This window comes from Nycticebus coucang, chromosome 13, assembly GCF_027406575.1.
Source record: "Nycticebus coucang isolate mNycCou1 chromosome 13, mNycCou1.pri, whole genome shotgun sequence".
NCBI classification, from domain to species: Eukaryota; Metazoa; Chordata; class Mammalia; order Primates; family Lorisidae; genus Nycticebus; species Nycticebus coucang.
In genome coordinates this window covers 7,699,641-7,725,104 of record NC_069792.1, presented here as the reverse complement: position 1 = coordinate 7,725,104, position 25,464 = coordinate 7,699,641, and the positions used below count along the sequence as shown (strand labels likewise).

The following is a 25,464-nucleotide window of genomic DNA, read 5'->3' as shown; positions in this document are numbered from 1 at the left end:
CCATAATATCCCTCTGTCATTTTTTAACCTTGACTGCTGCCCGCTGTGCATTCTTGCACGTTTACCCTGTTGCTGTCCCCAATAAAAGCCTTCTGAGAAGCAGGGCCAGGGCTACCCTGTTTCAGGCTGCCACCTGGCACATGAAACAGCATATGCCATTTGTGGCTTCCAAGTTTTATGCTGCAGGTTTGGTGTAAAGTCTTGTGTCAGCATCATCTCTCTTGTCGACCACTGTCTCACGTTGGGGTCCCAAGAGAACCCCAACACATCCTATCATGCCCACAGTGGCCATTGAATCTCAGAGAAGATGTTACTCTGTATTGCTGATGTGATCCCTTAAATTTTTTGTTAAATCATTATTTTTTTGAGACAGTCTCACTTCTCACCCTCGGTAGAGTGCCCTGGCTTCACAGCTCTTAGCAACCTCCAAGTCTTGAGCGATTCTCTTGTCTCAGCCTCCCAAGTAGCTGGGACTACACCTGCCCACCACAACACCTGGCTATTTTTTTTGTTGTAGTTGTCATTGTTGTTTAGAAGGCCCTAGGCCAGGTTCAAACCTGCCAGCCCCAGTGTATGAGGCTGGCGCCTAACCGCTGAGCTTCAGGTGCTGAGCCATGTTAATTGTTTTTTTTTTGTCAAAAATTTGCCACTGTATTTTTTTTTTTTTTTTTTTTGTAGAGACAGAGTCTCACTGTACCGCCCTCGGGTAGAGTGCCGTGGCGTCACACGGCTCACAGCAACCTCTAACTCTTGGGCTTACGCTATTCTCTTGTCTCAGACTCCCGAGCAGCTGGGACTACAGGCACCTGCCACAATGCCCGGCTATTTTTTTTGTTGTTGCAGTTTGGCTGGGGCTGGGTTTGAACCCGCCACCCTCGGCATATGGGGCCGGCACCCTACTCATTGAGCCACAGGCACTGCCCCACCACTGTATTTTTATTTCAAAATCTTATGGGGGTACAAATGTTTTGTTATATAAATTGTTTTTGTACAGTTTGAGTCAAAGTTATAAGTGTGCTCTTCCTGGATCATGTACTTTATACTCATTAGGCGTGAACTGACCTCTCCCTTCCGCCCCCTCCTGTCTGCTTCTTTCCACTGAGTTTTAGTATGAAATGTGCACAGAGCTGTTGACTGATTACTTCTACTTCAGTACTGAGCACATGCGTTGTTTGTTTTTCCATTCTGGAGAAACTGCTCTTAAAAGAATGGACTCAATTTCCATCCAGGTTGTTACAAAAGGTACTAGTTCACCTTTTTTATGGCTGAGTAGTACTTCCCAGTATCTATACCACATTTTATTAATCCATCCTATAATATTCTGAAATAAAAAAAAAAATCTATCAACTCAGCACCTGTATCAGTTACAGCACCAGCCACATACACCAAAGGTGTATGATTTGAACCTGTCCTGGCCCTGCTAAACAACAATGACAACTGCAACAAAAATTAGCTGGGCGTTGTGGAGAGCACCTGTAGTCCCAGCTACTTGGGAGGCTGAGACAAGAGAATTGCTTCAGCCCGAGAGTTTGAGGTTGCTGTGAGCTGTGACACGACAGCACTCTACTGAGGGCAACATAGTGAGACTCTGTCTCCAAAAATAAAAACAATTTTATCACCCAAAAAAGTTCCCTCCTGCCCATCTGCAGCCAATCACATAGCCCAGCCCCAAACAGCCATGCATAAGCTCCATTAATTTCATCATTAATTCCAGGGCTCTAGTTTTGCAAGATAAAATTCCCACCCAGAATAAGTCCCTATGACATCACAGAATCAGCAGCGTCGAATAGAAAACTGCCTTTATAGAAAGGGCAAGATAAAAGCAAATCCTTGTTTGTGAGGCTCAGAAAAACCCTTTCCCCTATTTGGGCAGCTCTGGGGCTGGCTTTGGAGGCTGGGGAGGTGTGAATTGAAGACGGCAGGACAGGAGGCCAAAGGAGCCTGCCCGAACCCCATCTGCAGATCAGCACAGCCTGCGCAGGAGGCGCTTGTCAATGGAAGCGCCCTGGCGACAGTCATCAGATCAGAACTTGGGTTTCTTCTCATGAATTCCTCATCCTGGCCTTTAACACGTGGGTGCTGTGAGTGCAAGGCATAAAAGGGTGATTGCACACAGGAGAGACAACCACCGTGGGACAATTTTCACCTACCTCCTACCTGGCGCGACCTCCTTTAGAAGGCGGATGGAGATCCCAGAAGCAGCCAGGCTCCCGGCATCTGTTGAATATTGTAACCTTATTTTCTGTTCATCCTCTGAAGTTTGTTCTTCCTGGAAGAAGGAATGGATCAGGAAAGGAAGATGAAAACCTCCTTGGAGATCAAAAATGCTCATAACACAGAATCACTGGAAGCATTTATGCCACGATGGAGAAGGGCTCATTATAAAGTGACGTGAGTCCTCTTGCAACTCCTTTGTGCTCTCTGTGGCTGAGTGCCTTGAATATACGCTCTTGACAAGGAAAAGAAGGGCCTGGGACAGCAAGAAGGAGAAGGGGGTTGCCTTGACCTCCACTCTGTTGCAGAGACATTACTGTGAGCACAACTGTAGATAAGCCTCCAGCTGTGCACAGCAGGAGAAAACAAAATGAGTAGCCAAATATGCTCCTAAATGTCCAGAGAAAAATAAACCACATTGTGCAACCTGCCCCACTTTCCCTAGAAATGTTATGCTCTCACCAGCCCCACACTTGGCTACAGGGGAGTGAAAGCAGCTGCTGCGTGGGAAGACACACACACTTGCACGAGGTCTGTCCCATGTACATCACCGTTTCCCCAGGGGGCAGAGCTCAGAACCTCTACCAGTTGCACTGGGCCCTTGTTGTAGGAGGCAGCAGGATGCAGCTGGCAGCTCCAACGGGTGGAGTTAGCAGGGTTGCCACGAATCCCATCTCTGCCACTCCCACGTCGGGGGAATGGGAGAGTTAGTCGACTCTAAGACTTGGCATTTTCTCATCAATACTTGGAAGAGGATGATCACACCTGTCTGGGGAACTTCACAGGGTGAGTGTGAGGAAAATGCAATGAACTAAAAAAGTGCTTTGTGAGCTGGAAAGCACAATTCCGAGGCCATCCTCTGACTTCCTGGCCTTTCCTTCACTTGTTTCTCACAGCACCACGTGGCTGGAGGGCTGGCCCGTCCCAGGCCACACACAGTCTCTGGAATTGCTGCAGGGTTGGCCAACAGGCAACGCTGTGTCCTTCCTTATGTCCCATTTATCCTTTTGCACTTGGAGTCCAGGACCTCTTTTCTGTTCTTGGTGGAACACGAGGAAGACCCTCACTCTAAATTCAGTGCCCCCCCCCCCACGTGCTATTACGTAAGGTCAGCTCAGGGCACGTGGGGGGAGTGAATCACTCTCTTTCTCCCTCTCTCTGATTCTGTCTCCCTTCTCTCTTTCATCTCCCCCCCCCCCCAGCTGTTGCCCAGAGACAAGCAGTGTCTCCACCTGCTGCTGGGGGGGGGAGGGGGCGGGGGTAGGAATCTGGCCTGGAAACTCAAGTGTGCTGTTAAGATGTTTGGCTGCGGAAACAGCTGCTCTGCGAAGAGCAAGCTCCCTGTCACAGAGACAGCATCTGTTTTGCTTCATGGGGAAAGGAGACCGTAGTTACTCTTTTTTATGATGAGAACACTAGGCCATGCCAAGCACGTTATTCCAATGCAGGGGAACGTCTCTGGCTGCGCTGTGCCCCCACCCCCGGCCCCTCCCTGCCCCTGCTCAGTTCCCTCCCTCTCCATCTCCCCTCAGCAGGAGGGCACAAATGTTTCCTGGCAGAGAAGCTGCAAAGGGGCATGAAAAGGCACTTTTGATTTTTATTATGTAAACAAACTCATTTCAATGCTAAGAGACTTTAGAACCAAATCCATCATGTGAGAATCCCACTGTCATCAGATGAGTTTCTTAGTGGATTCATAGCGGATCTGTCACTCTTTACACTCAGGAAAGTGTAAATTTCAGCAATCTAATGATCGCCTTTATGTCCAAAGCAGCATTCCCCAGAGCCAGCTACCTCTTTCTACTCCTCCATCTGTTGTGCTAACGAAAAAAAAAAAAAACCTGCAGAAAGAGGCCCTGTGAGACAACGCTGGGGACCTCGGACATAGTGCAGGAATAGGGCTCAGTGTCCATAGCCGCTTCCCACCAAGCAGCTCCCTTCTGGCCATCGCTGGCCCCAGGGGCAGGCTCAGCAATTCTCCCCTTCTCTGGCCATGATGGGCATCCTGCCTAACCCTTTCCTGAAATCATTAGGACTACGAACTTGAGTGATGAAACCGGCTTGCAAGTAAGACAAAACCCCAAATATTATCTCCGTTATGTGTCTGTCCCGAAAGCTTCCTACCAATAATTTCAAGTTGCTCAATCAGGATGCATGCAGGTCTCTGGAAAGCAAAGTCCAAGTAAAGACTGACGTGCGTCCTGATACCCACAGTCCTCAGAAGGGGCAGCGCCCAGCACAGCAGAGCTCTGTCACTGCACACAAGGTCTCTGACACTGGCTGGCTTTGTTTTGCCAGAGAAGCAGCCGACAGAGTGCAGCCTCAGCTCTCAAAGTGTCTGCCCAACTCTTGAGCTTACATGTGTTTCTGGAGCCCAGTAGTCGAGGTCTCATAAAGAGTAACATCACATTTCTGAGGGAGGCAGAGAACCTTCCAAGTTCTTAGCACAGCAAGATACATGTCCTCATGAAGCAAACCACCTACAGGACTAAAATCCTTTCAAACTTACAGAACACTGGGACAGTACCTGGCACAGAAGGGGTGTTTGACCCCTGGGCTTTGTAACACGTGCTTTAAAAGAGCTGAAGTATCTGCCTTTGGTTTCCCCTCTTCTCCAGCTGTTAACCGAACCTGATAAGTGATCCTTACGGCATGATCCTTAACCAATTCTTTGACATATTCCAGCATAACCTGTGTGTGAACATGGTCCCATCCACCCCTTGAAGCATAAACCCTGTATAAAGTATCACTGTAAACCAGAATAACTCCCACTGTGGCTTTTAAAATGCATGCCCTTTCTTTCTCATATCCCTATTTTGAAAAAAAATATAAGCTGTTCCAGAATGTCATTTAGTTCTCTAGATTATCAAGAAATAAGATCTTTATTTGAATTACAGTGGGGAATTAACATTTTTGCTCTTTGCCCTTTATGAAAGAATCCAAAGAGAACACCTTGACTAAGGTCATTGAGAAGGGACTCTAAGAACAGGGCGTCAGAAAGGATGGGAAGGAAGGAAGCCTGGCTGCTGAACCTGGAAGTCTGAAGCACCCACAAAAATGTGGACACGAGGTAACACAGGTCACCAATGACCAGTAAGAGACAATCAATAATCAAAGACCAATAGAAAAGGGCAATTCTGCCTGAGAGTGCAGAGAGGCCAATGAAAGAGTTGCAGCCAATTTCCAACAGAGAAAGAGGGTATTTACACCTCTGCAGGGCCTTGTGGCTCCATCTCTGTCACCTCGCCTCCATCATGAGAGGGACAAACTTCCAACTCTCTTTGGAAATGCTCTAAACTTTCTCTTTGTTCTTAAATACAACGTCTCTTTATCACACTTTATTAAGACTTGTACAGGTTACTTTTGCTCCCTGGTCATACTACCTGTGCTGCTCCATTTTTACTTGATTTATATTTTATTTTTTATTTTTTATTTTCTGTTTCCATCCATTTTTGTTTTCAGTTACCACTGTGCCTCGTTTGACATTTCTAGCTCATCTGAGTAACCAAACTGAGAGCCCCAACCCCCAACAGGCATAGCTCCAAAGATTGTCATGTAGAGCTCTGCCTCAGATTTTAGAAGATGCGATGTAATTTCCCAGTTGTCTCTAAATGACCAAAATGGTCAAAAGATGCCAAACGAATTAGAATGAAGAGCATACAAGTATAGGAAAGGAGACAGTTAAATAACTTTGCTTATGCTCTTCAAGAAGAAAAGTAATAAATAGTAAAACAGGACAGTTAAAATATTCTACTCCAGGAAGGTAAAAAAAAAAAAATGTAAATTCCTTTACCAGAACTTGTAGTGAATGAGCACTTTTATTAAGAGATTTCATGTTAATCTTTATCATTCTTAACAAGTATACCTTAGTGCGTACAACTTTGTATAATTTAACAATAAACTGCCCTGGGTCTCTAGCTTCCCAGGGCTCAGACAGTTGAACCTGTTCAGCTCCCAGTCTGAGATGTGAGCTGTTTCTGCCGCACCCCTCGCCTCTGGGATCCATCCCTCCCACAATGGGCAGTTTATTTCCTTTCATTGCAGCGTTCACTCTACATCTGTGGCTTTGTGCCTCAGAGTCAGCTGCAAATATTTGACCCCTACAGCACAGAACTATGAATTGCATTCTATAAGACTGATATAAGCCAGTTTATTTGAGAAACATATAAATTTGATCTCAACCTGCGCCTGCGTTTTCTAAAACAATAAAATGCCAACAAAATGTAGGCATTATTCAAGAAAGCAAGCACCACTGTGTTCTCTGAGCCTGAGGAAATGAAGTTTAAATAACACCAACTGATACGCAAGGCCCCAAAACAGATGAATCAGCAACATCTCATTGTCAATCAACAGGCCTCCAAGTTCTTGGGAAGACGACGTACATATCAATTGAAGAGACTATTAGAGCTGGTGCTGTCTTTGCCCACCGATGGACCTGGGAATCTTGACTACAGATAAAGCCCAGACTTCAGGGACTTGTCTCTGAAAAAAGTCAAATTGAAAAACTGAATAGCCATTTTTGATAAAACAAGGCAAATAGATTCAGCCTGATTCAAAATGTCAAATGACATTCTGTATGTCACCAGATGTTTCTGTCACCAAAGAAAATTACAGGAATTCTATAGGAAAGATTCTTACTCAGGAAAGGAATGAGAAATGCAGGTCTCAAGACTCCTGCCAACTCTTAGGGCTTTTTTTTTTTTTTTTTGAGACAAAATCTCACTCAGTCCACCTGAGTCGAGTGCTCTCGTATCATCATAGCTCACAGAAATGTCAATCTCTTGGACTCAAACAATCCTCCTACCTCAGCCTCCCCAGGAGCTGGGACAATAGTTTTTCAATTTTTAGTAGAGACAGGGTCTCTCTCTGGCTCAGCCCAGTCTTGAACTACTAGGCTCAAGCCATCCTCCTGCCTCAGCCTCCCACAGTGCTAGGATTACAGGCATGAGCTACCATGTCTGGCCCATTTTTAGGGGTTCTAATCCCATTCCCATTAGTGTGTTTGTATCTGAACGAGTACCATGAAGATACAGGCTGCACTTGATCCTCTGTGATTCCATCATTTAGAGGTAGGTACTTTAAATATTATGCAGGCATTTAGGTTCATATGCTTACCAGTGTTGTTATGAATTAGCCTCTGAGTCATGAATATCCTTCAAATAAAGCTATGAACAAAAGCTTAGTAATTTCTAAGTTGTGCTTACTTTTATCCACAATGTTTCCAGAAATTTTTTCTAGGCACGTTTTATTTATCATCAATTATCAAATTACTTAAATTAAATTGGCAGTATTTTCAATGTCTCATGTATCAGCAGGTGCTCACATTACTCAGAGATTTTGAGTCACAGGAAAGTCAATTATAATAGTTTTAATTATTTCTCTGCACCAGTAAAAAAAAGAAAATAGACTTTGAAAAATACCATTGGGGGGTTGATGTTTGACACACGGATAAAAATGAGTAGTGATTTTTTTTTTAATCTGCTGCATTAAATCACATAATTGGATACAAAACATTCAGGTGCATTTTGGTTTTGTAATTGTGTTCTAAGTGATATAATTTTTAATTATACACAGAGTTCAGTGTTCATTCCTTGAATTTTTAAGCTGCAATTCTTCTTTTCTTACCTGCAGCTCCTTTGTTCAGGCTTGCCTATCTTTTGGCATGAATTATTTGAATTCCTAACTTCAACAATAGATCCACGGCTTCCTCAATTTTACTTGTGCAATGGTAAGATGAAAAATATATGGCTTGGGAAATACAGCATAATCTTTGAGACGAAAGTTATAATAGTTTTCTCTAAAAAGGAAATGTGTTGAGAATGGTACCTGGTGGCTTCTTTTGCTCTCTTTTTCTTTAGGCAAGGATCAGCTGCCTCTGACACCTGACAGTCACTGGGTATAGTGTGACAGTCACCAACTTTGTACTTTCTGAAAAGATCAGTCCACATTTCCTTCCTTTTGCCTTGATTTCAATGCAGCAGGGAGCCCAGAGCCATGGCTGGCTTGGCAGGCTGCTCTCTCTCTGAGCCCTGTGTGTGGCTTCCCAGCTCGATTCACCCAGGAAGCTGTCAGGGCCTGAACAACAGGTTTTTGACAGAATCCAACTCCCATTAGACAGATTTGGATAATATCTCAAGTGGAAAAATCACACTTCTAGTAGAAAATTTTGTTGGGGCATCAACATTAAGGTCCAAAGATATCTTGGGGAGAACGAGTAATAATGATAATAATAATGGGAGCATTAGTTAACTGATCCAACAGAAAGAAAAGAGAGTTATTCGGACACAGCTGTCGGAGGCAGGGCCCATTTCCACAGAGAGCCTGAGAATGAATTGGCCTCCAAGTTTTTTCTCATCTCTCTTTTTTAGACATTGAGTTGCCTCACTCTGTCTTCTGACTATACTATTGACATTGTTTTAAGAAGGCTTCCCAAATCTGCCCATAGAAAAGAAAAAAGTTATAATTTATAAAATTCTTATGGCAGAAATATGCTTCAAACTGATATTGAAAATAGTGAAAAACTGGAGAAAACTAGTATGGTGGCAAGATAATAAGCTTCAGAAGAGCATCCCACTATTTGGAATAAAATTCTCTGTCCAGAATCACACATATCCCTTCAGAAACCCTCCCCTATTCAGAATGACACCCCCATTCAGAACCACTCCCCTCACTCAGAATCACTCCCCCATTCAGAATCACTCCCCCATTCAGAATCACAATCCCTCTTCAAAATCACTCTCCCTGTTCAGAATCACAACCCACCCCCCAATTCAGTATCACACCTCCATTCAGAATCACATACCACTGTGTTCATAATCACAGCCCCATTTAGAATTACACCCCTGTTCAGAATCACACCCCCATTTGGAATCACTCCCCCACTCGGAATCACACCCCCATTTAGAATCATTCCCCCTATTCAGAATCACACCCCCATTCAGAGTTTCCAATCACAGCCCCTTACTCAGCCCAGCGCTAGCAGGTGGGAGTGTGCAGGGTCAGGCAGGTGTATAAAATGTGGCCTCTTCTTCCCTGAAGTGTGAATTGTAATGAACAGTGTTCGGGATTGTTGAAAGATAGACTGAAAATGTCTATAAATACCTAGAGCCTGAGGTTTAAATTATTACTCAAGTAATAATAGTTACTTATATTTTATTACAGATAAAATATTCTATGTGGTACAATTTACTCAGTGAGACACCATGTTAGCCATGATAGAAAGGTTTATAGGGTTTTAATAAAATAGAAAGCTTTCTGTTCCATGGGTAAATGAAAAATCAGAAAACAAAATATTTCAGCTATTAAACAAATGCATGCAAAGACTAGAAAAATATGTCATTAAGTTTCTAGTTTTAGGAGGTGGGACTTTAAGTGATTTTATTTCTTTTCCTAGTCATAGTTTTTTGAAGTTGCTGGGTGGTCTGTGTTGTTTATAAGTATATATTTTACAATCAGAGCGAAGATTGGTTTTCTTCATTTGAAGAGGTGCCTCTCCCTTCAGCATAATAAAGGTCATATTCACTGGCTATCCTTATGTGTCAGCCACTGTTGCAAGCACTTTACGTGGGTCACCTCATCGGATCCTAATAACAGCCTTATGAAGTGTGCGTTGTTGTTATTCCCATTTACAGATGATAAAACAGAGGCATGGCCCCCAGAGAGTGAAAGTTACCTAAGATCATGCCACTCGGGGTGGCAAGGCTAGCACTGCTACCAGGGAGCCCGACCGGAGCTGGCTCCACCACCCACCTGCTAATCACAGCAGCCCTACTGGCCATGACCCTGAACGCAAACCACTCCTTAAAGACCCCAAATCCCTGGGCTCCCTTCCAAAGAGCACAGATTCCTACCTTCTATCGATAGTCAAGGCAATGTTTTCTGACTGACAGAGGCTTAAGTTGAGAGCCAAACCAAGGACCTGTAAACTTCATCCAGCTCCTTCTCAAACTGGCTAAATAACTGTTATCACCTCTTCCACTGCCTCACCAGGCTTCACCCACTAATCCTCACGTGTAACACTCACATCTCTATCGTCCACCAGGAACTGAAAACCTGGACAACCTGGCCACAGATGAATTTCTAAGGTCATCTTAGACCACTCTAAACTGATAGCTCCATAGTCATGTCCAATTAATGCTTAATGATGCCCAATTCTGGCAGTAAAATTTAAAGGCTTTAAATTTCTAAGTTCTCTCCACCTGCAGTGGCAACCCCCGGGTGAGTGAGTGCGCGGAACTTCCTCTGTATTTACAGCTGCTCCCTACCACGCTCGTCACCTCCTGTCAGATCAGTGGGGGCCTTACAGTCGTGCAGGAGCCTGAGCCCTGCTGTAAACTGCACACTCGAGGGGTCTAGGTTTCCCGCTCCTCATGAGGACCTAATACCTGATGCTCTGAGGTAAATGGGATAGGCTTGAATCATCCCAAAACCACACCCACCCCCAGTCCTTGGAAAAACTGTCTTCCATGAAACTGGTTCCTGGTGTCAAAAAGGATGGGGATCTATGCTCTATGCCAATTTCTTTGCTCATAACTATGCAGGCCAGCTGTGGACTGAAAGGTGTATTGCCCTATCTTCAGTTTACGTCAGCCAATGGAGAGGTTTTATGACATTCTGAGTCTTTTTTTTTGCAGTTTTTGGCGGGGCTGGGTTTGAACCCGCCACCTCCAGCATATGGAGCCAGCGCCCTACTCCTTTGAGCCACAGGTGCTGCCCGAGTATTCTTCACCATATAATTCAATTCAAGACTGTGATACAATATATGATCGTTCTCTTTACTCCTAGCATAGAGCTTCAAAACACTCTGGAATTTCATGCGTGATAGAAGTATCTTTGTTATACTAATAAGGCAATGTGTGGCAGGGCCCCTGGACATCGTGAGGATGGGGCCTGGTCACCAGAGAGACCATGAACATACTAGAGATTTGGGACTTCCATTCAGCCACCTGACCTCTAGGAAGGAGAACTGCAGATGGAATTCAACCATGTGGCCAATGATTTAATGAAATCCCAATAAAATCTCTGGATACCAAAGCTCAAAGGAGCTTCCTAGCTGTTGAACACACGGACAAAGCAGGAGGACTGGTCTATGAGGAGAGGGTTCTGCACCCCTTCCCAGAGGAGGTGTTTATCCTTTATAATAAAATTGTGATAGTAAGTACAGAGTTTTCTGAGTTCTGTGAGGCACTGCTGTGAGTTATCAGACCCAAGGGCATGGTCAGCGTGGGTGGCCCTGCAGATGCTGGCCCTTGGTCCTGGCATCCGGTGTGAGGGTCTGTCTGATGAGAGCTGGAACCTTTCACCTGAGGAATCAAACGCCAGTGACACGATTTAATTGCAGTACACCCGTGTGAGAGTGGAGGAGAAGGTAGAACCATCAGACCTGGCTTTAATTACAAGCCTGATTCAATAGTATCCAGGTTCAGAAAGGTTTTGTTTCCCCGCATTTTCCCTAAAAATCTCTGCTTGGATCCAGATTATCAGCCAGGGATCTCCTGAAAGGGTAAATAAGAAAGGCAGGTCAAACAGGGCAGGGCGGGGCTGTGCTCAAAACAAAGGTGGACCCCAGAGTCTTCATAGTGTAAATAAAAGACCACAGAATGTCTTTTTAAACATTGATACAAAGCCCAAAACCTACCGCAGGACGTAGAACATCCAGACGAGTGCACATCACCAGAGGACAAGCTGGGAGATGCAGAACAGCCGAGCAGCACACAGTTCTCCTGGCAGAAGTCAAGGGCACGGCCAGGATCTCTGTCCTCAGCGGGAGGCTGCCCTCAGGAGGTGCTACCCAGGGGCAGATCTCATGCCTGTCCACCTTCCCAGCTTTCCTAACTCTTGCATCTACTTTTGTAAAAGTGCGAAAGATACAACTATTGTGATAGTAAGTACAGAGCTTTTCTGAGTTCTGTGAGGCAGAACTTATTATTATTACCAATAAAAATAAGGACCCAGTTAGTAAGTTATAGGACATCCATCTAAAAAATACTGTGTAGCTATGACCAGTCATCTTGTAACAGTGTTTGGTGTGGAAAGCTATTCACCATCGACTAAGTGGAAAGTGAAAGTGACCGAACAGGGCCTTCAGGGAACCTCTGTTTGTCCCAGGGCACAGTCATAATCTCCTTTCCTCCTTCCAGCACCTTCCTCAGGCAGCCCTCACGTAGCCTCCAGCCTCCAGCCATCTCCAACATTCAAATGCTAATCTTTGCCAGGTCCTCGTCTCTCCACTAGAAGAGTGATAAAAGGAAGGGCGTGAGGGAGGGGAGGTGGGGGCAGCGCTGGCTATCTCTGTGGTCCTGCTCTCTAAGGCTTCGTCTAGAACAGGTAACCTGAGGCACTGGTGTGCTGACGACCAAGGAGCTTGAGACAGATGGAATGTTCACCCCGCCAGGAAGGATGCCTGATTCTAATTGAGCCAAATAAGGGACTCGTTTATTCACTGAACAGAAATTGGGTATGTGTGGAGTGCTGGGCAGGAGAGGAGGGCAAAGAACACAGAGAAAGAATGGACAGCCCAGCCCTCCACGTGAGCAAGGCAACAGCAGCATGGCTGACCCCAGGAGCCACCAGCCTTGGAATAAGGAATGAACAGCTGAGGGCAGAGTAAGGGAAACTTCACAGAGGAGACCAGGTCCACTGGGTTTTTAAAGGCTGAGCAGGAATTTGTCATGCAGGGAAGAGAGAAGGGAAATTCCAGGAAGGAAAGTCAGAATACAAAACGCTGGGCTCAGCCTGCTGTGAACACAGGGAGAAGTCCCAGGTACCTGGCATCCGAGTAGATGGGCGCCTGTCACCATCACCTTCACCTACCATTTGTAAATCGCTGCCCTGCCTGTCTGTTTATCCCTGCAGCCCGCGAGTTTCCCAGGTGTGTCTTAACCATTGCTGTTTTCCCTGTGTCCTGCTCGCACTCGGTTGAATGTAAAGGGTTTTATGACACACTGAGTTTGGGCATCACCCTATGCACAGCCAGGGTGACATCAGAGGCTCTCACTGCCAAAGACTTTAAACAACAGGGTGAAGGAAGCACATCCGTCTCTTAGGGTAGGAAAATCTGTTGGCTGTGCCTCTGTTGGCAACAACAAGGAATAGGTCCAGTCATGAGGGATGGAGGGAGGAGGGATAGCAGTGGGACCCTGATGATGTTCCGGGTTTAGGACACGTATGCCAGAGAAACACAGGCTGGTGACAAAGGGACTGCCAAGAAGATGTTGTCAAAATTAACTGTATGCAAAATGGGTGGCTGGCAGGCATCCATCACAGCTGAGAAGGCAGCTACATTTTACCCTCGCTTGACTTGAATTTTGGATAAACCCAAATTAACTTTGATGTCTAAAGCTCCCAGAGGCAGCCATCAGTAGGCAACAAAACCTGGGACTAGAGAGAAAGTGGGGCAACGCAGATCTGGTGGAGGTCCTGATGTAACCCAGAAAGAGGCCCAAGGACAGGACCAGAGTAAACACATCAATGGTTAGAGACAGGAGGGGTGTATGTGGGAGGGCGACCCAGCCTGCACAGGGAGGCGAGCTCCGAGAGGCCCACAGGGCGGTGGGAACTCAGAGAAGGGGTATGGGTTATTGTAACCAGGAACTGGAGAATTGGGGAATTGGAGACTCGAAGAAATCTATGGCGGACCAGGTCTGCACGGCAGGCTTGTTGCTGCACACCTGCCATCCTCCTGAACGCTCTGTTGCCTGACTTTTTGCATCTGACTTACCAGCCTTCTGCCTCCCACCTTCTGGCCCAAAAGCAGAATCACAAAGGAACTACTGTAATTCCTGACTACAGAAGACTTGCAAAGAAAGTCCTATCTCCCAGATATCGAGATAAAGGGGAAGCAAAGCACGCACTTCTTCCATCAGGTGTTCCCGTACCCAACTAGTTTCATTTGAATGATCCGATCCCCGTCACCCTGAACTGAAGCCAGAAGCAAACTCCTTCCGAGGAACGCTCCCTTCTGCGCTTCTCCTTCTGCTCCCGCACACAGTACAGTGTAGACTTCAGGTACAAGGGACAGAAATCACTTACAACAGAGTCGTATCTTAAAGATAAACTCCTTGGCCCCCATCCATATTTTAAAATCGTGTATCTGTGCACTTCCATCTCTTTGATACTTAGTAAGCACAGCCCCAAGTGGCAGTGTTATGAGAAGTAAATTCTGCAATAGTTTTAAATGACATCTCCATTTATCATACATGTTGCGTAGTATAATAAGAATCTCCAATGAGTTTAGCACAGACTCATTGTCCTAATTTAAATATGAGCACAAATTTCCCTTTAACATGTTAGGTAATATTTTCTAAAATTTTAATATTTTAAACTATTGTCGATGTAACTTCTCTTTTCAGTTACAACAGCTTAAAAAATAAAAAAAGGAACTATGTTATTTCGGAAAAGAATGAAGCCTGAGTAATAACACTGTCATACTTTAATATTCAAAGCAATGCATTTGCTATCTTTATCAAAAAGAATAAAATACCACCCTACTTTGAAAATTATTCAGAACTTACTGAAAACAACACAGTAAAGCAAAATGACTTCTCTGTAATGAAACACATTCAGGTGTTAGACTTTTGGGGAAGAAGAGTTATAGCCCTTCAAAAGTATGTGATTTCCAGTAACGTGTGAATTTACATTTCACAATTATTTTTAAAATAAGACCGTAGTCATGATCTTGAGTAGAAGAGAGTAAAAAATAAGAGAAAGCATGCACTTACATATTTTTATTATTCATCAAATATTAAAGCTATATTTTGTTTCTGGTTGGAAAAACAGCTCAAAGAAAAAGAAATAAAAACAAACAACAAAACAGAAAACTTAGTTCTGTCTTTATCCAGTTCAGCTTATAATATGAGAAAATCAGTCCTTCTACTTATCCACACCTCATGCCAAAATCAGGAGGGGATGGGACCAATTATTTCTCAAAACAAGTAAGCCTGTAATAGAGAACCAAGGTAGCTAAAAGATACACCGTCCCTTCACTAGTGGCCCAAATCCTGTCATTGCCGGAGTGAAAGTGCATCAGCCCCTTTGCAGACAAGGTTCCCTCTGCCGGGAGGGCTTCTGGGGTTCTTCCCACGCTTGGTTCTTCTCATCCTTTGCAGTGAGGTTCAGCCTCCACAGGGAACCCTTCCTGAGTCCCCTTCCCACACTGCTTCTGAAACCAGCTCTGTCCCCTGGAGTCCTGGCTGTGTCTGCTGCGTCTGTCTTTACCCTGTTGTTTCCCAGCATATTGCCTGCGTCCCTCAACAAAACGCAAGCCCCTCGGAGACAGCAGCCAGCTCCAGGGCTGGAGCTGGGTTGGCAGATATTGGACAGGCACTCAGTAAACTTTTGAACCCAGCTAAAGTAGGAGGCACGACCAGAAAAGACTATTTCCATGCGTTTTTACCAGGAAGGTAGGTCTTCCTGGTGTTTCAGACAGGGAGGCCCATACTCCTGCCCAAGCAGTGTCCTCTCCCTCTAGAAAATGTCCCTCCAGAGGCTGAAAAACTGCTTGGCAAAAGCCTCTCATGACATGGTCAGTGTTTTGGACCGAGAAGAGAGAGGACTCCTCAAGAAGAGAAGTGGGTGGCGCCTGTAGCTCAAGTGGCTAAGGTGCCAGGCCATACACCAGGGCTGATGCGTTCGAATCTGGCCCAGGCCTGCCAAACAATGACAACTACAACCAAAAATTAGCTGGGCATTGTGGTAGGCGCCTGTAGTCTCAGCTACTTGGAGACTGAGGCAAGAGGATCACTTAAGCCCAGGAGTTTGAGTTGCTGTGAGGTGTGACGCCACCGCACTCTACCCAGGGCGATAGCTTGAGGCTCTGTCTCAAAAAAAAAAAAAAAAAGAAGAACAAGAGAAATGGAACCCTAACCCTCATCTGCAGCTTAGTTCCACCCTTCCACAGAGAAGGGAAGAAGCGAGCTCCCCAGCTTCTGCCAGCGAGATCCCCAGCTTCTGCCAGCGAGAATCCATTCCATCCTGCACCAGTGGCATTAACTTCACTGCTCATGACTCGCCAAGCCTTTTGTGTTTGAAAGTCCCACAGACTTTGGGAAAGGCACCAGGCTTACAGGCAGTAGACACTACTTTTAACAATCTGCAAGTACATCATCATTTCCTCTTAAAGCACGCTGAGTCACCAATGCCTGCCAAAGCTGGGCCCCTCCTCAGACCCTCAGAAAGTTTAAAATTTGCACTTGCTTCTTTGGGGTGAGCACCACCAGCACGGACAGGCTGTTTTCCCAGTGATGTTTCATTCTCTTTCAGGTATTCTGCACTTTGTATGACAATGTTTTGTTTTGTTTTGTTTTGTTTAAGATAGACAAAATTAAACCATACATTCAATGTGGATATTGTAACCTTTCCTTCCCAGGAAAGTAGGAATTATGCTTCTAAATCCTGACTTCACAGTAAAAATAATACAAATTTGCAAGCTGATCACAATAGTAGTCTGCGTGGTCTGCAGGGGTCTGTAAGAGCAATGCGGAAATCCCTGCAGGCCTTTGCAGAACTTCTGAGTGAAAGTGAAAGCTAAAATTAACATTAAAATACAAAGTATTTTTAACCCAACATAAATTAACAATGTACCTGTTTCAATTCCATTGTTCTTGGGATGACTATGTCCTTTGGAAAATCTTTAAATAACTTGAGGTTTCCACCACTAATTTACTATTTCAAGAATTTTTCTTTTTTAACTGCAAGATATCTTGGCAGCTTGCTGCCAAAATCTGGTTGAGGTTCTCCCATGGGCTACTCTAAACCAGTGGTCCCCCCAGGACTGGTTTCACAGAAGACAATTTTTCCATGTACTTCGGAGTAGTGGAGGCCGAGTGGAAGGCTTAGATTCTCCTAAGGGCTCACAATCTAGACCCCATATGTGCAGTTTACAGCAGGTCCACTCTCTTATGAGAACCTAATGTGCGGCCACTGATCTGACGGGAGGTGGAGCTCAGGCAATGACGTGAGTGATGGGGAGTGCCTATAAATACAGATGAAGCTTCACTCACCACCGCTCGCCTCCTGCTGTGAAGCCCAGTTCCCAACAGGCTATGGACCAGTACCAGTCCAGGCCCTGGGGGCTGGGGACTGCAGCTCCAACAATTAAATCACTTATTGGAAATTGTGTTCCTTATCCACCTGGTGCTCCATTTGTGTCCACCAAATTTCAAAATACCTTAATAAAAAAATGATAAGAAAAATGTGGTTGCCACCATCATGAGGAGCTCCCATGCAGCATGGCTCAGGAGGGCCGGCTTTGAATTCTTCCAAAACTTTGCTGGTTTTCAGCTACCACTCCTACCTTTAGAGTAGTCCTTGCCCATAGATAGAGCTGCAGAGAAAGAGCATGATAAAACAAACCACTTTAGGAAATTTCCCATTGCTTTATTATACCAACAAGGGCAGTAAAAAGAGATGGGACAACAGGGATGGTTGATGACTACTGGGCAAGTCATCACAGTATTTGAAGGAAAGTTTAAACGCCTGTTGGAAAGCAACAGCCTATGTAAGTGTCACTGAGACACAATCATCACAATAGAACTGTCCTCTCTGATGTCTAAACAAACAGAGTCCTATGTTGCTTTGGAACAAAGAGTTGCCTCACTCCTCAGCTACAGAGGGGCTCCCCCCAGCACCAACTCCTGTGTGCACCCTCACCCACCTTCCCAGGACAGGCCAGGTATTCCAGGTAATAAAAGGTGGGAACTTCTAGACTCTAGAGCAGGTGTCCTCAAACTTTTTAAACAAGGGGCCAATTCACTGTCCCTCAGACCGTTGGAGAGCTGGACTATAGTTTAAAAAAGAAAAAACTGGCCTACCGTGGGAGCTGGCTTGGCATCTGGGAGCGCCCTGGAGTTAGTATTGAGGCGTCCTTTTTATACACTCGGTTTTCTCTCTGTGCTATGGGAGATGTCAAAGAATCAACAATGCAGATAACACCGGAAACTCCAGGAAGGATCCCTGTTTTAAATCCTTTTGAAAGTCCTAGTGATTATTCTAATCTCCATGAACAAACTCTTGCCAGTCCTTCTGTTTTTAAATCAACAAAATTACCAACTCCAGGGCAATTTAGATGGTCTATTGATCAACTAGCTGTAATAAATCCTGTAGAAATAGATCCAGAAGATATTCATCGTCAAGCTTTATACTTAAGTCATTCTCGACTAGATAAAGATGTGGAAGACAAAAGACAAAAAGCCATCGAAGAGTTTTTCACTAAAGATGTCCTCGTACCTTCTCCTTGGACTGAACATGAAGGGAAACAGCTTTCAGAGTGCCATTCCAGTAAATGCATTAAAAGTGATTCTCCAGCTGGAAAAAAGTTGAGCATTTATTCTGAGAAATGCAATGCTGCTTGTCAGACATTGCTGTCTCTTCCTGTGGATTTTAATCTAGAGAAAATATTAGGTGACTATTTTAGAGCTGATGAATTTGCAGATCAGTCTCCTGGAAACCTCAGCTCTTCATCTCTCAGAAGAAAGCTCTTTTTTGATGGAAACAGAAGCATCTCTGAATCTTTACCTTCAGCTTCTCCCAGAAGTCCTCATAGCAGTGCTCAGGCCTCAGTTGAAGTTTATTATTCAATAGATTTATCTCCTGTACAGTGTAGGAGCCCTGTACAGACACCAGGTTCGGGGCAGTTTTCTTCTAGCCCCATTAAGGCTAGTGCAAAAAAATAGAGTGTGGGAAGTATAACCAGCCCTTCACCTGTTTCTTCACCTGCTTTCTCGCCAGTTGCATTTCACATAGGAAAGACCCCACTCTCAGAACAAAGGAAGTTTACTTTTCATTCTCCTGATGCTTCATCTGGAACAAATTCTAATGGAATTACTAATAAGTTTATCAGAAGTCCTTATATAGATGGCTGCTCACCGATTAAAAATTGGTCTCCCATGAGACTCGAGATGTGTAGCAGTGGTACGCAGTACGAGACCTCACTGATCCACATTCCCTTTACTCTTGAGACTCACGATGAAGATACAGAAGATAAAGAGGACATTTCTTCCACAGATATTTCATCAGCAGGCATGGGTGCTGCTGAAATACACCTACGGCAATTGAATCGTGACGCTTCTACACACGGCACACGTTTAGTTGTGACTGCCATGTCTATTACACAAAATCAGTCCAGTGCTTCTGAGAAAGAATTAGCACCACTGCGGGATGTTGAAAGCAAGAAGGAGAGCAACACTGTGGATATGGTTGAGCCTATAGAGCTAGGAGATGAGAGCTCTTGGATCAAGGGGCTGGTTGAAAACAGGAGTTTACCCATGACTGATTTTGTGAGCGGACTTTCCTTCAGTATTGAAAACTCTAACATGTGCATGTCACCTCTTGCTGAAAACTGTGTCATTCCCTGTGAAAGCACTAACATTCAGCAAGAACACAACCCAGGTGTTGATGAAAAGAGCAAGTCCTTCTCGGCAGCAGTCCTTAGAATACCTCTACCAGAACCAAAGACTGTCCCAGAAGAGCCCCTCCTGTGTTTTTATGCACAGCAATAATGTGATTTGGAAAGAGATGGTTTAAGTGACATGCTTAGCTTTCTTCCCCTCCTTAATGTGAAAAATCAAGAGCTTAATTTAGCCACAAGGAACAGCACAAAAGCTCCTGGAACTTCAAATTACTGAATTACAAGTTTATTTTTCACCATTTTTACGCTTACCCTGACTGATGTGTTGTGACCAACCCTATCGTCCCTATCCTGTGGGGTCCGTGACCTGTTAACCCTGACTGACAGCACTGAATTCAGTTCTGAGAACATGTGACGATACATAAAAACTAAAGGCATATTGTGCATTAAAAAACTTGTCAATGGACAAATCATAACCTATGTGAAAGAAATGTTTAGATTCAAAACAAACATATTGAAAAGGTAAAAGGAAGTTAAACGGGTTTCCTAAAATTTTAGTTCTTGAACTATTTGTTCATTTCTGTGGAGGAAATTTAGTACCAGTTAGTGATAACTGCTCTAGGTACTATTCTTAAACCTGTTAATGCTAGACAGGTAGTACTGGCAGCAACATCACGTGTATTGTGATCTGTGGGATAAATGTGTGGTGCCCAGAATGAAACGTACCTCCATCCCTAGAGTAGGGACATTCATTCCAGCTCAAACATGGCTAAGAGGAGGAATAACCAGGAGAAACAATGAGGACTGGGGGATGCTGGAGTTCATGGAGACCTGGGGGATACTGGAGTTTGTGTAGAGCTTAGATATAATAGTCGGGGGACATGTGAGTTCAATCACTGTGACTATTTTTGTAAACTTATATCTGCGTTGGGAGCAGATGCATATATATATAACATGCTTGGAAATTTTCTTGGAGAACGTCTATGTTTACAAACCATCTTTTAAACTGTGTCCTTCAAAAGGAAATAAAGCATTTGTAGCCCTAGGGAAAAAAAAAAAGAAAAAAGAAAAAACTATGAACAAATTCCTATGCACACTGCATATATCTTATTTTAAAGCAAAAAAAAAAAAAAAAAACCAAAACGGGAACAAATACAATCACACCACCTCATGTGGCCCGCAGGCTGCAGTTTGAGGACCCCTGCTCTAGAGCTAACTAGAGCTTTACTCTGTCTCAGACACTAATAGCAAAATAGAGAAGCCTCTGATAGCTTCAAGTTTGGAAATATGCTTTTTAAAAATGCTAAAAATTTAACACACTTTATAAATTCTCTAAAGCCATTTTTCAGTTTTTGTGAAACATTAATTGCCTAGATGTTCCAACTTGCAGAGAGAAAAAAGTGTCTTTTTCTTTTTCTTTTATTTTATTTTTCTGTATTTTTCTGAGACATGGTCTCACTTTGTTACTCAGGGTACAGTGCAGTGGTGTCATCATAGCTTGGTGCAACTACCAACTTCTGGAATCAAGGCATCCTCCCGCCTTGACCTCCCAAAGGGCTAGAATTACTCTAGGAGGCTGGGGTGGAGGTCTGGCTGATTTTTTATATTTTAGAAAATGTACATCATTGTTCATAATGACTATTTTTTCCAAAATGGTGATCCATACTAGACACCTATGCAAAATATCATATATGGCTCTTGTATATAATAACGCATAAGGGTATATATTAATTATTCTGACATCTTGGGGGTATAGATTTGTATTAATTTATCTTTAATCTCAGTTAATAAATTAATATTTTACTTAAGTACAAAACCATTATATATATTCATATACACTGAATATTATTTTGAGTGATTTATAGTTTATTTTAAATTATAATAAATTTTGAAGATGTTGTTAAGTATGTGAAACCAAAGGAAACTTTTTGTTTCAATTAAAATTGCAATAGCCCTTCCTAAATGACATCTGGTTTTTAACTACAAATGGGAGAAGTGATAAGAGGAGATCCTGAAAATCTACCATATGCAAAATGTCAACTTACGTCTAGGTGGCTAAACCCAGGATCCACAGTCTAGACTAACAGACAACATATGTATAGGAAAATGGGGAATAGGGATTATAATCAGCCAAGATCGAATGATTGAACAGATAGTCCTGAGAATCCATGGATAAAAATGGTATTATATTCACATGCCATCAATTTCAATTTCAAGTTGGATTTATTGCTTCTTGGCTTTTTGGCTAAGATCAAGTGTAGCATCTGTTCAAGTTTGATCTTTTGGTCTTTTAATAGCCTCCTTCCGTAGTTTGACATGACAAATGCTATAAGGATGCTGACAAAATCTCCAAAAAGTGCCTTGGTGAATTCCTAACTGAAATAAGGGTGGCGCCTGTGGCTCAAGGAGTAGGGTGCCGGTCCCATATGCCGGAGGTGGCAGGTTCAAACCTAGCCCTGGCCAAAAACCTAACTGAAATAAATCTCTTATAAGGGGAGAAAAAAGAATAAAAATAAGAATTGAGCTATTTCATTAAAACTCCTATTAAGCAGCTAACGTTTGGCTGCTTTGTTAAGAGTTATCACTATACTAGAATGAGACTGTCTTGATACTAAGTATATTGAATACTAATGCAGTCAGCTTACATTGCCCAAGAGCCTCCAAGACCACTGGACTTCAGTTTCTGCTGTTTTGTGTCATGCATAATTTAAAATTAGCGAAGAATTTTCTAATGCTGTACTGTCTTAGATGTTAATATGATTTTCTCTCCTTTGTCAAATCTTGAGAAATAGTAACACTAAAGATGCAAAGTTGCCAACAGAGGCAAGAAGCAAATTTCTCTTCTTTGTATGTCACAAAACTGTCCTCGCCTGCCCAGAGTTTGCAGCAGGGGACTTTATATCAAGCAGGCACAGAAATTTTCCCTGGTGTTCAGGGTTTACAATCTAAGAAATAGCATGTTGGCAAACATTATCTCCCTAAAAGAGATATCAAACCATGGCTGGTTTTGATTAAGTCTATTTCCTTTTTTATTCACAGTGGAAACTGGTACCAGATAACCCTCGCAAAAGCACACCGTATCATTTTCCTTCTAAAAAACATGCAACTGCTTCCTGCTATCCAGTGGGTCTGGTTACAGGATTAAGATTCATGAACCTCCATGATCTGCCTCTGCTTCTTTCTGCCCACATTTATCTTCCTGTACTTTCTAAAATAAATCCTATGCTACAGCCAGGCCAATCTTCTTACTGTTTTCTGTACTTAAACTTGTTCTTGGGGGTATCTGCCCTATGCTGAAAAGCCCCTTGCTCCCCTGCACCCACACACACACACACACACACACTCACTCTACACGTATCCCCATCCCGAGAGCCCTGGGACTGTCAAGACCCCAGGTTGCAGCTCTAGCTTTTTCCTTGTTGACATCATCAAATCCTATTTGAAATGTGCCTGGTGCAAAGGAGACCCTCGGTAAAAGTTAATTACCAGTCTCACCTCCACTTCTCAAAGCCCTGACCATCCCCACCCTGTAGAGATGGACAGCAGTATTTCTGCTGTAATTCTGCTATGGTTCAAGACATGCTTAGAACGCTTATGGAACTGTCTTCAGTACTCTGCTCGGAATATATTCATTTATAAGTCACAGAGCATCAGACAAGATATGCGGTAAGTCAAGGGTGTGTTTGTCTTATAGAACAGGGCACAGAAGCATGTAGTCCAGGTCCCGGATGGCAGCTCTGTGATGCTGTCAGGGTCTCAGCTCCCCTGGTGCTTCTGCCCAGCCACCCTTAGGATGTAGATTAATCCTCCAGGGGTGCTCACAGTTGTAACCTGGCTTATCATCCCACCTTATCCTCTACTCAGGCATGGAAGAAGGCCAAAAACTTTCTCCACCAGAGGCTTTGCCTTTTAGAGAAGAAAGTCTTTCCCAGGAACTCCCACTACAAACTGTTGGTGAGTCCTGCACACAAAGAAGAAGATTGAACGTCTAGCTTTCCAGCCTCTATAACAAAGTAAGATGGGAGCTGGGGGGACAAGATGTGTAGTGAATAAGCCAACTTCATAATCAGTTTATAACCCTAGACATTAGTCAAAGAATTACCCCTAAGTCCATCTCTGTAAAAATTGTATTTACTGTGAATATCCCCCAAGTATGTGTCTTGGCCTCTGTAGGCAATTCCAAAAGAGAAATGCAAACACAATTTGGACAATGGCAACAAATTACTCATTTTCCAAAAGTAAGAAGTCTAAAGTGGGCAGCATGCTTCTAACTACGACGGCTTCTGTGTCGTCAGCATGTCACCGCACGGTGGCATGCTTACTCTCATTCGGGGCCGTGCACTAGTAAGCCGGCTTCCTGACACAGTAGGAAGCTCTCTGAGGGTGGCCCGTGCCCTGGACCATCTCTCTATCCCTATTGCACCCCACAGGCTGCCTGACAGAATGCACAGAGGTGCATGACAGTCAGCCACAGGAGGCGAACAGAGTGCCACTCTAGAGATTGGGCAGCTGTGACTCTGTGCTGAGCACATCCAGGCATTATAAAGTTACAGTGCACTTGGCAGGGTTCTGATATGTGTTTGCCACCCACAAATCTTCACTGAATTGGATAGAGCGATTCACCTGCCCTAGGGTTAAGTTTCCATCCAACTGAGAAACTGCTCTACTAATGTGCATCAGACACTTCCGACACTGATGATTTTTCTGCCTAATTGGTTGTCAACTTCTCTGCTGAGAATTGTGGGAAACCCATAGAAGTAACAACAGAAAGAGCAACAGCATTGTGCAGCTCCAGAGCCCCACTCCCATCCCAGATGATGCAAAGGCACCTCCAGAGCTGTGCTGTGTGTCGCCTACACAGCCATACGTGATGGCTTCTGGGGACACTGCCACACTGCCCTTATTCACTTAACAGCTGCATGATGGCAGGAACAGACCGGAATTCCAAGAAATCCATTGCTGATTAGACCCATCTGATACACCCTATGACAAAGCCTGCAAAGCAGGTAAATTTTGACATTTCCCACCCGGACACCCAGGATTGCAAAGCATACCCCATGACTCTGCCCACCTTGCTGTCACGTGATGGGCAGAATGCATGTTGGATGAGAAACTGAATTAGACTCAGGGTCTCCTGAAAGTTAAATAGCACTTGGGACACCAGCCCCGTGCAGAGAATTCTGACCGTGCGGTCATGTGCCATTGAAGGCCCTGGTTTCTGGGTTTAAGGAGCTCTTGCTGCAGAGTGCCACCCAGTACGTTGAGCAGCTCAGGGGAGGCAGGGCAGCAAAATTTTCAGGGCTTTTGGGAGTCAGTTCATGTCACGATGGTAGTTAGAAATGGGCCATGGTGAAACTATTTACACTGCAGAAATGCACAAATTCGGGCTTTTTGTTTTGAGCTGGTTGGGGAGCATTTATGAACACACCACCGACTGTGTGTAGAATGGGGAGGAGGAGGCAGCCTCAGGCTGGCCGAGGTGGAAACACGCTAACCATAATCAGAAAAGGCAGGTTGTGCGAATAGAAAACCATCAAACTCTGGGGAAAAGAGTCCAATGACACACAAGTATTCAATATCTCTGCCCCATGCTATGTCCTGTGGAGATGAAATAGGAAGCCCAAAGCCAATTTCCTGGCTTTGAAGAGCTCCCAAATGACTTTCCAACTACGACAGTATCAGTAAGAGCAAAAACTCAGTGAATCCTGGCTGTGTGTCATACGTCTGTCACCTCATGTCCTCCTCCAGTCCTTACAACATCGGTCCTGTTCTCAGCCTTGTTTTCCAGATGCGGAAATGAAGAGGCTGAGGGCATCCCCGGGGCTCACACAGAGTGTGGACAAAGCTGTGGATCAGCCTCACGCTGCCAGAGCCACCAGAGGGGGATCCCCCACCCATGAGCAGCG

General features: G+C 44.3%; 1 protein-coding gene and 1 pseudogene across 1 annotated transcript; both read left to right on the top strand.

Moving 5' to 3' along the window:
- Positions 1 to 18,029: 18,029 nt before the first annotated feature.
- On the top strand, positions 18,030 to 20,602 carry LOC128563600 (protein aurora borealis-like). The gene is given in 1 exon segment (XM_053559008.1): positions 18,030 to 20,602. A coding segment is annotated over 1 exon segment (1,602 nt). The 5' UTR covers positions 18,030 to 18,107; the 3' UTR covers positions 19,710 to 20,602.
- A 1,181-nt stretch (positions 20,603 to 21,783) lies between these two features.
- Positions 21,784 to 21,909, top strand: LOC128564232 (uncharacterized; annotated as a pseudogene).
- The last annotated feature ends 3,555 nt before the right edge of the window (positions 21,910 to 25,464 follow it).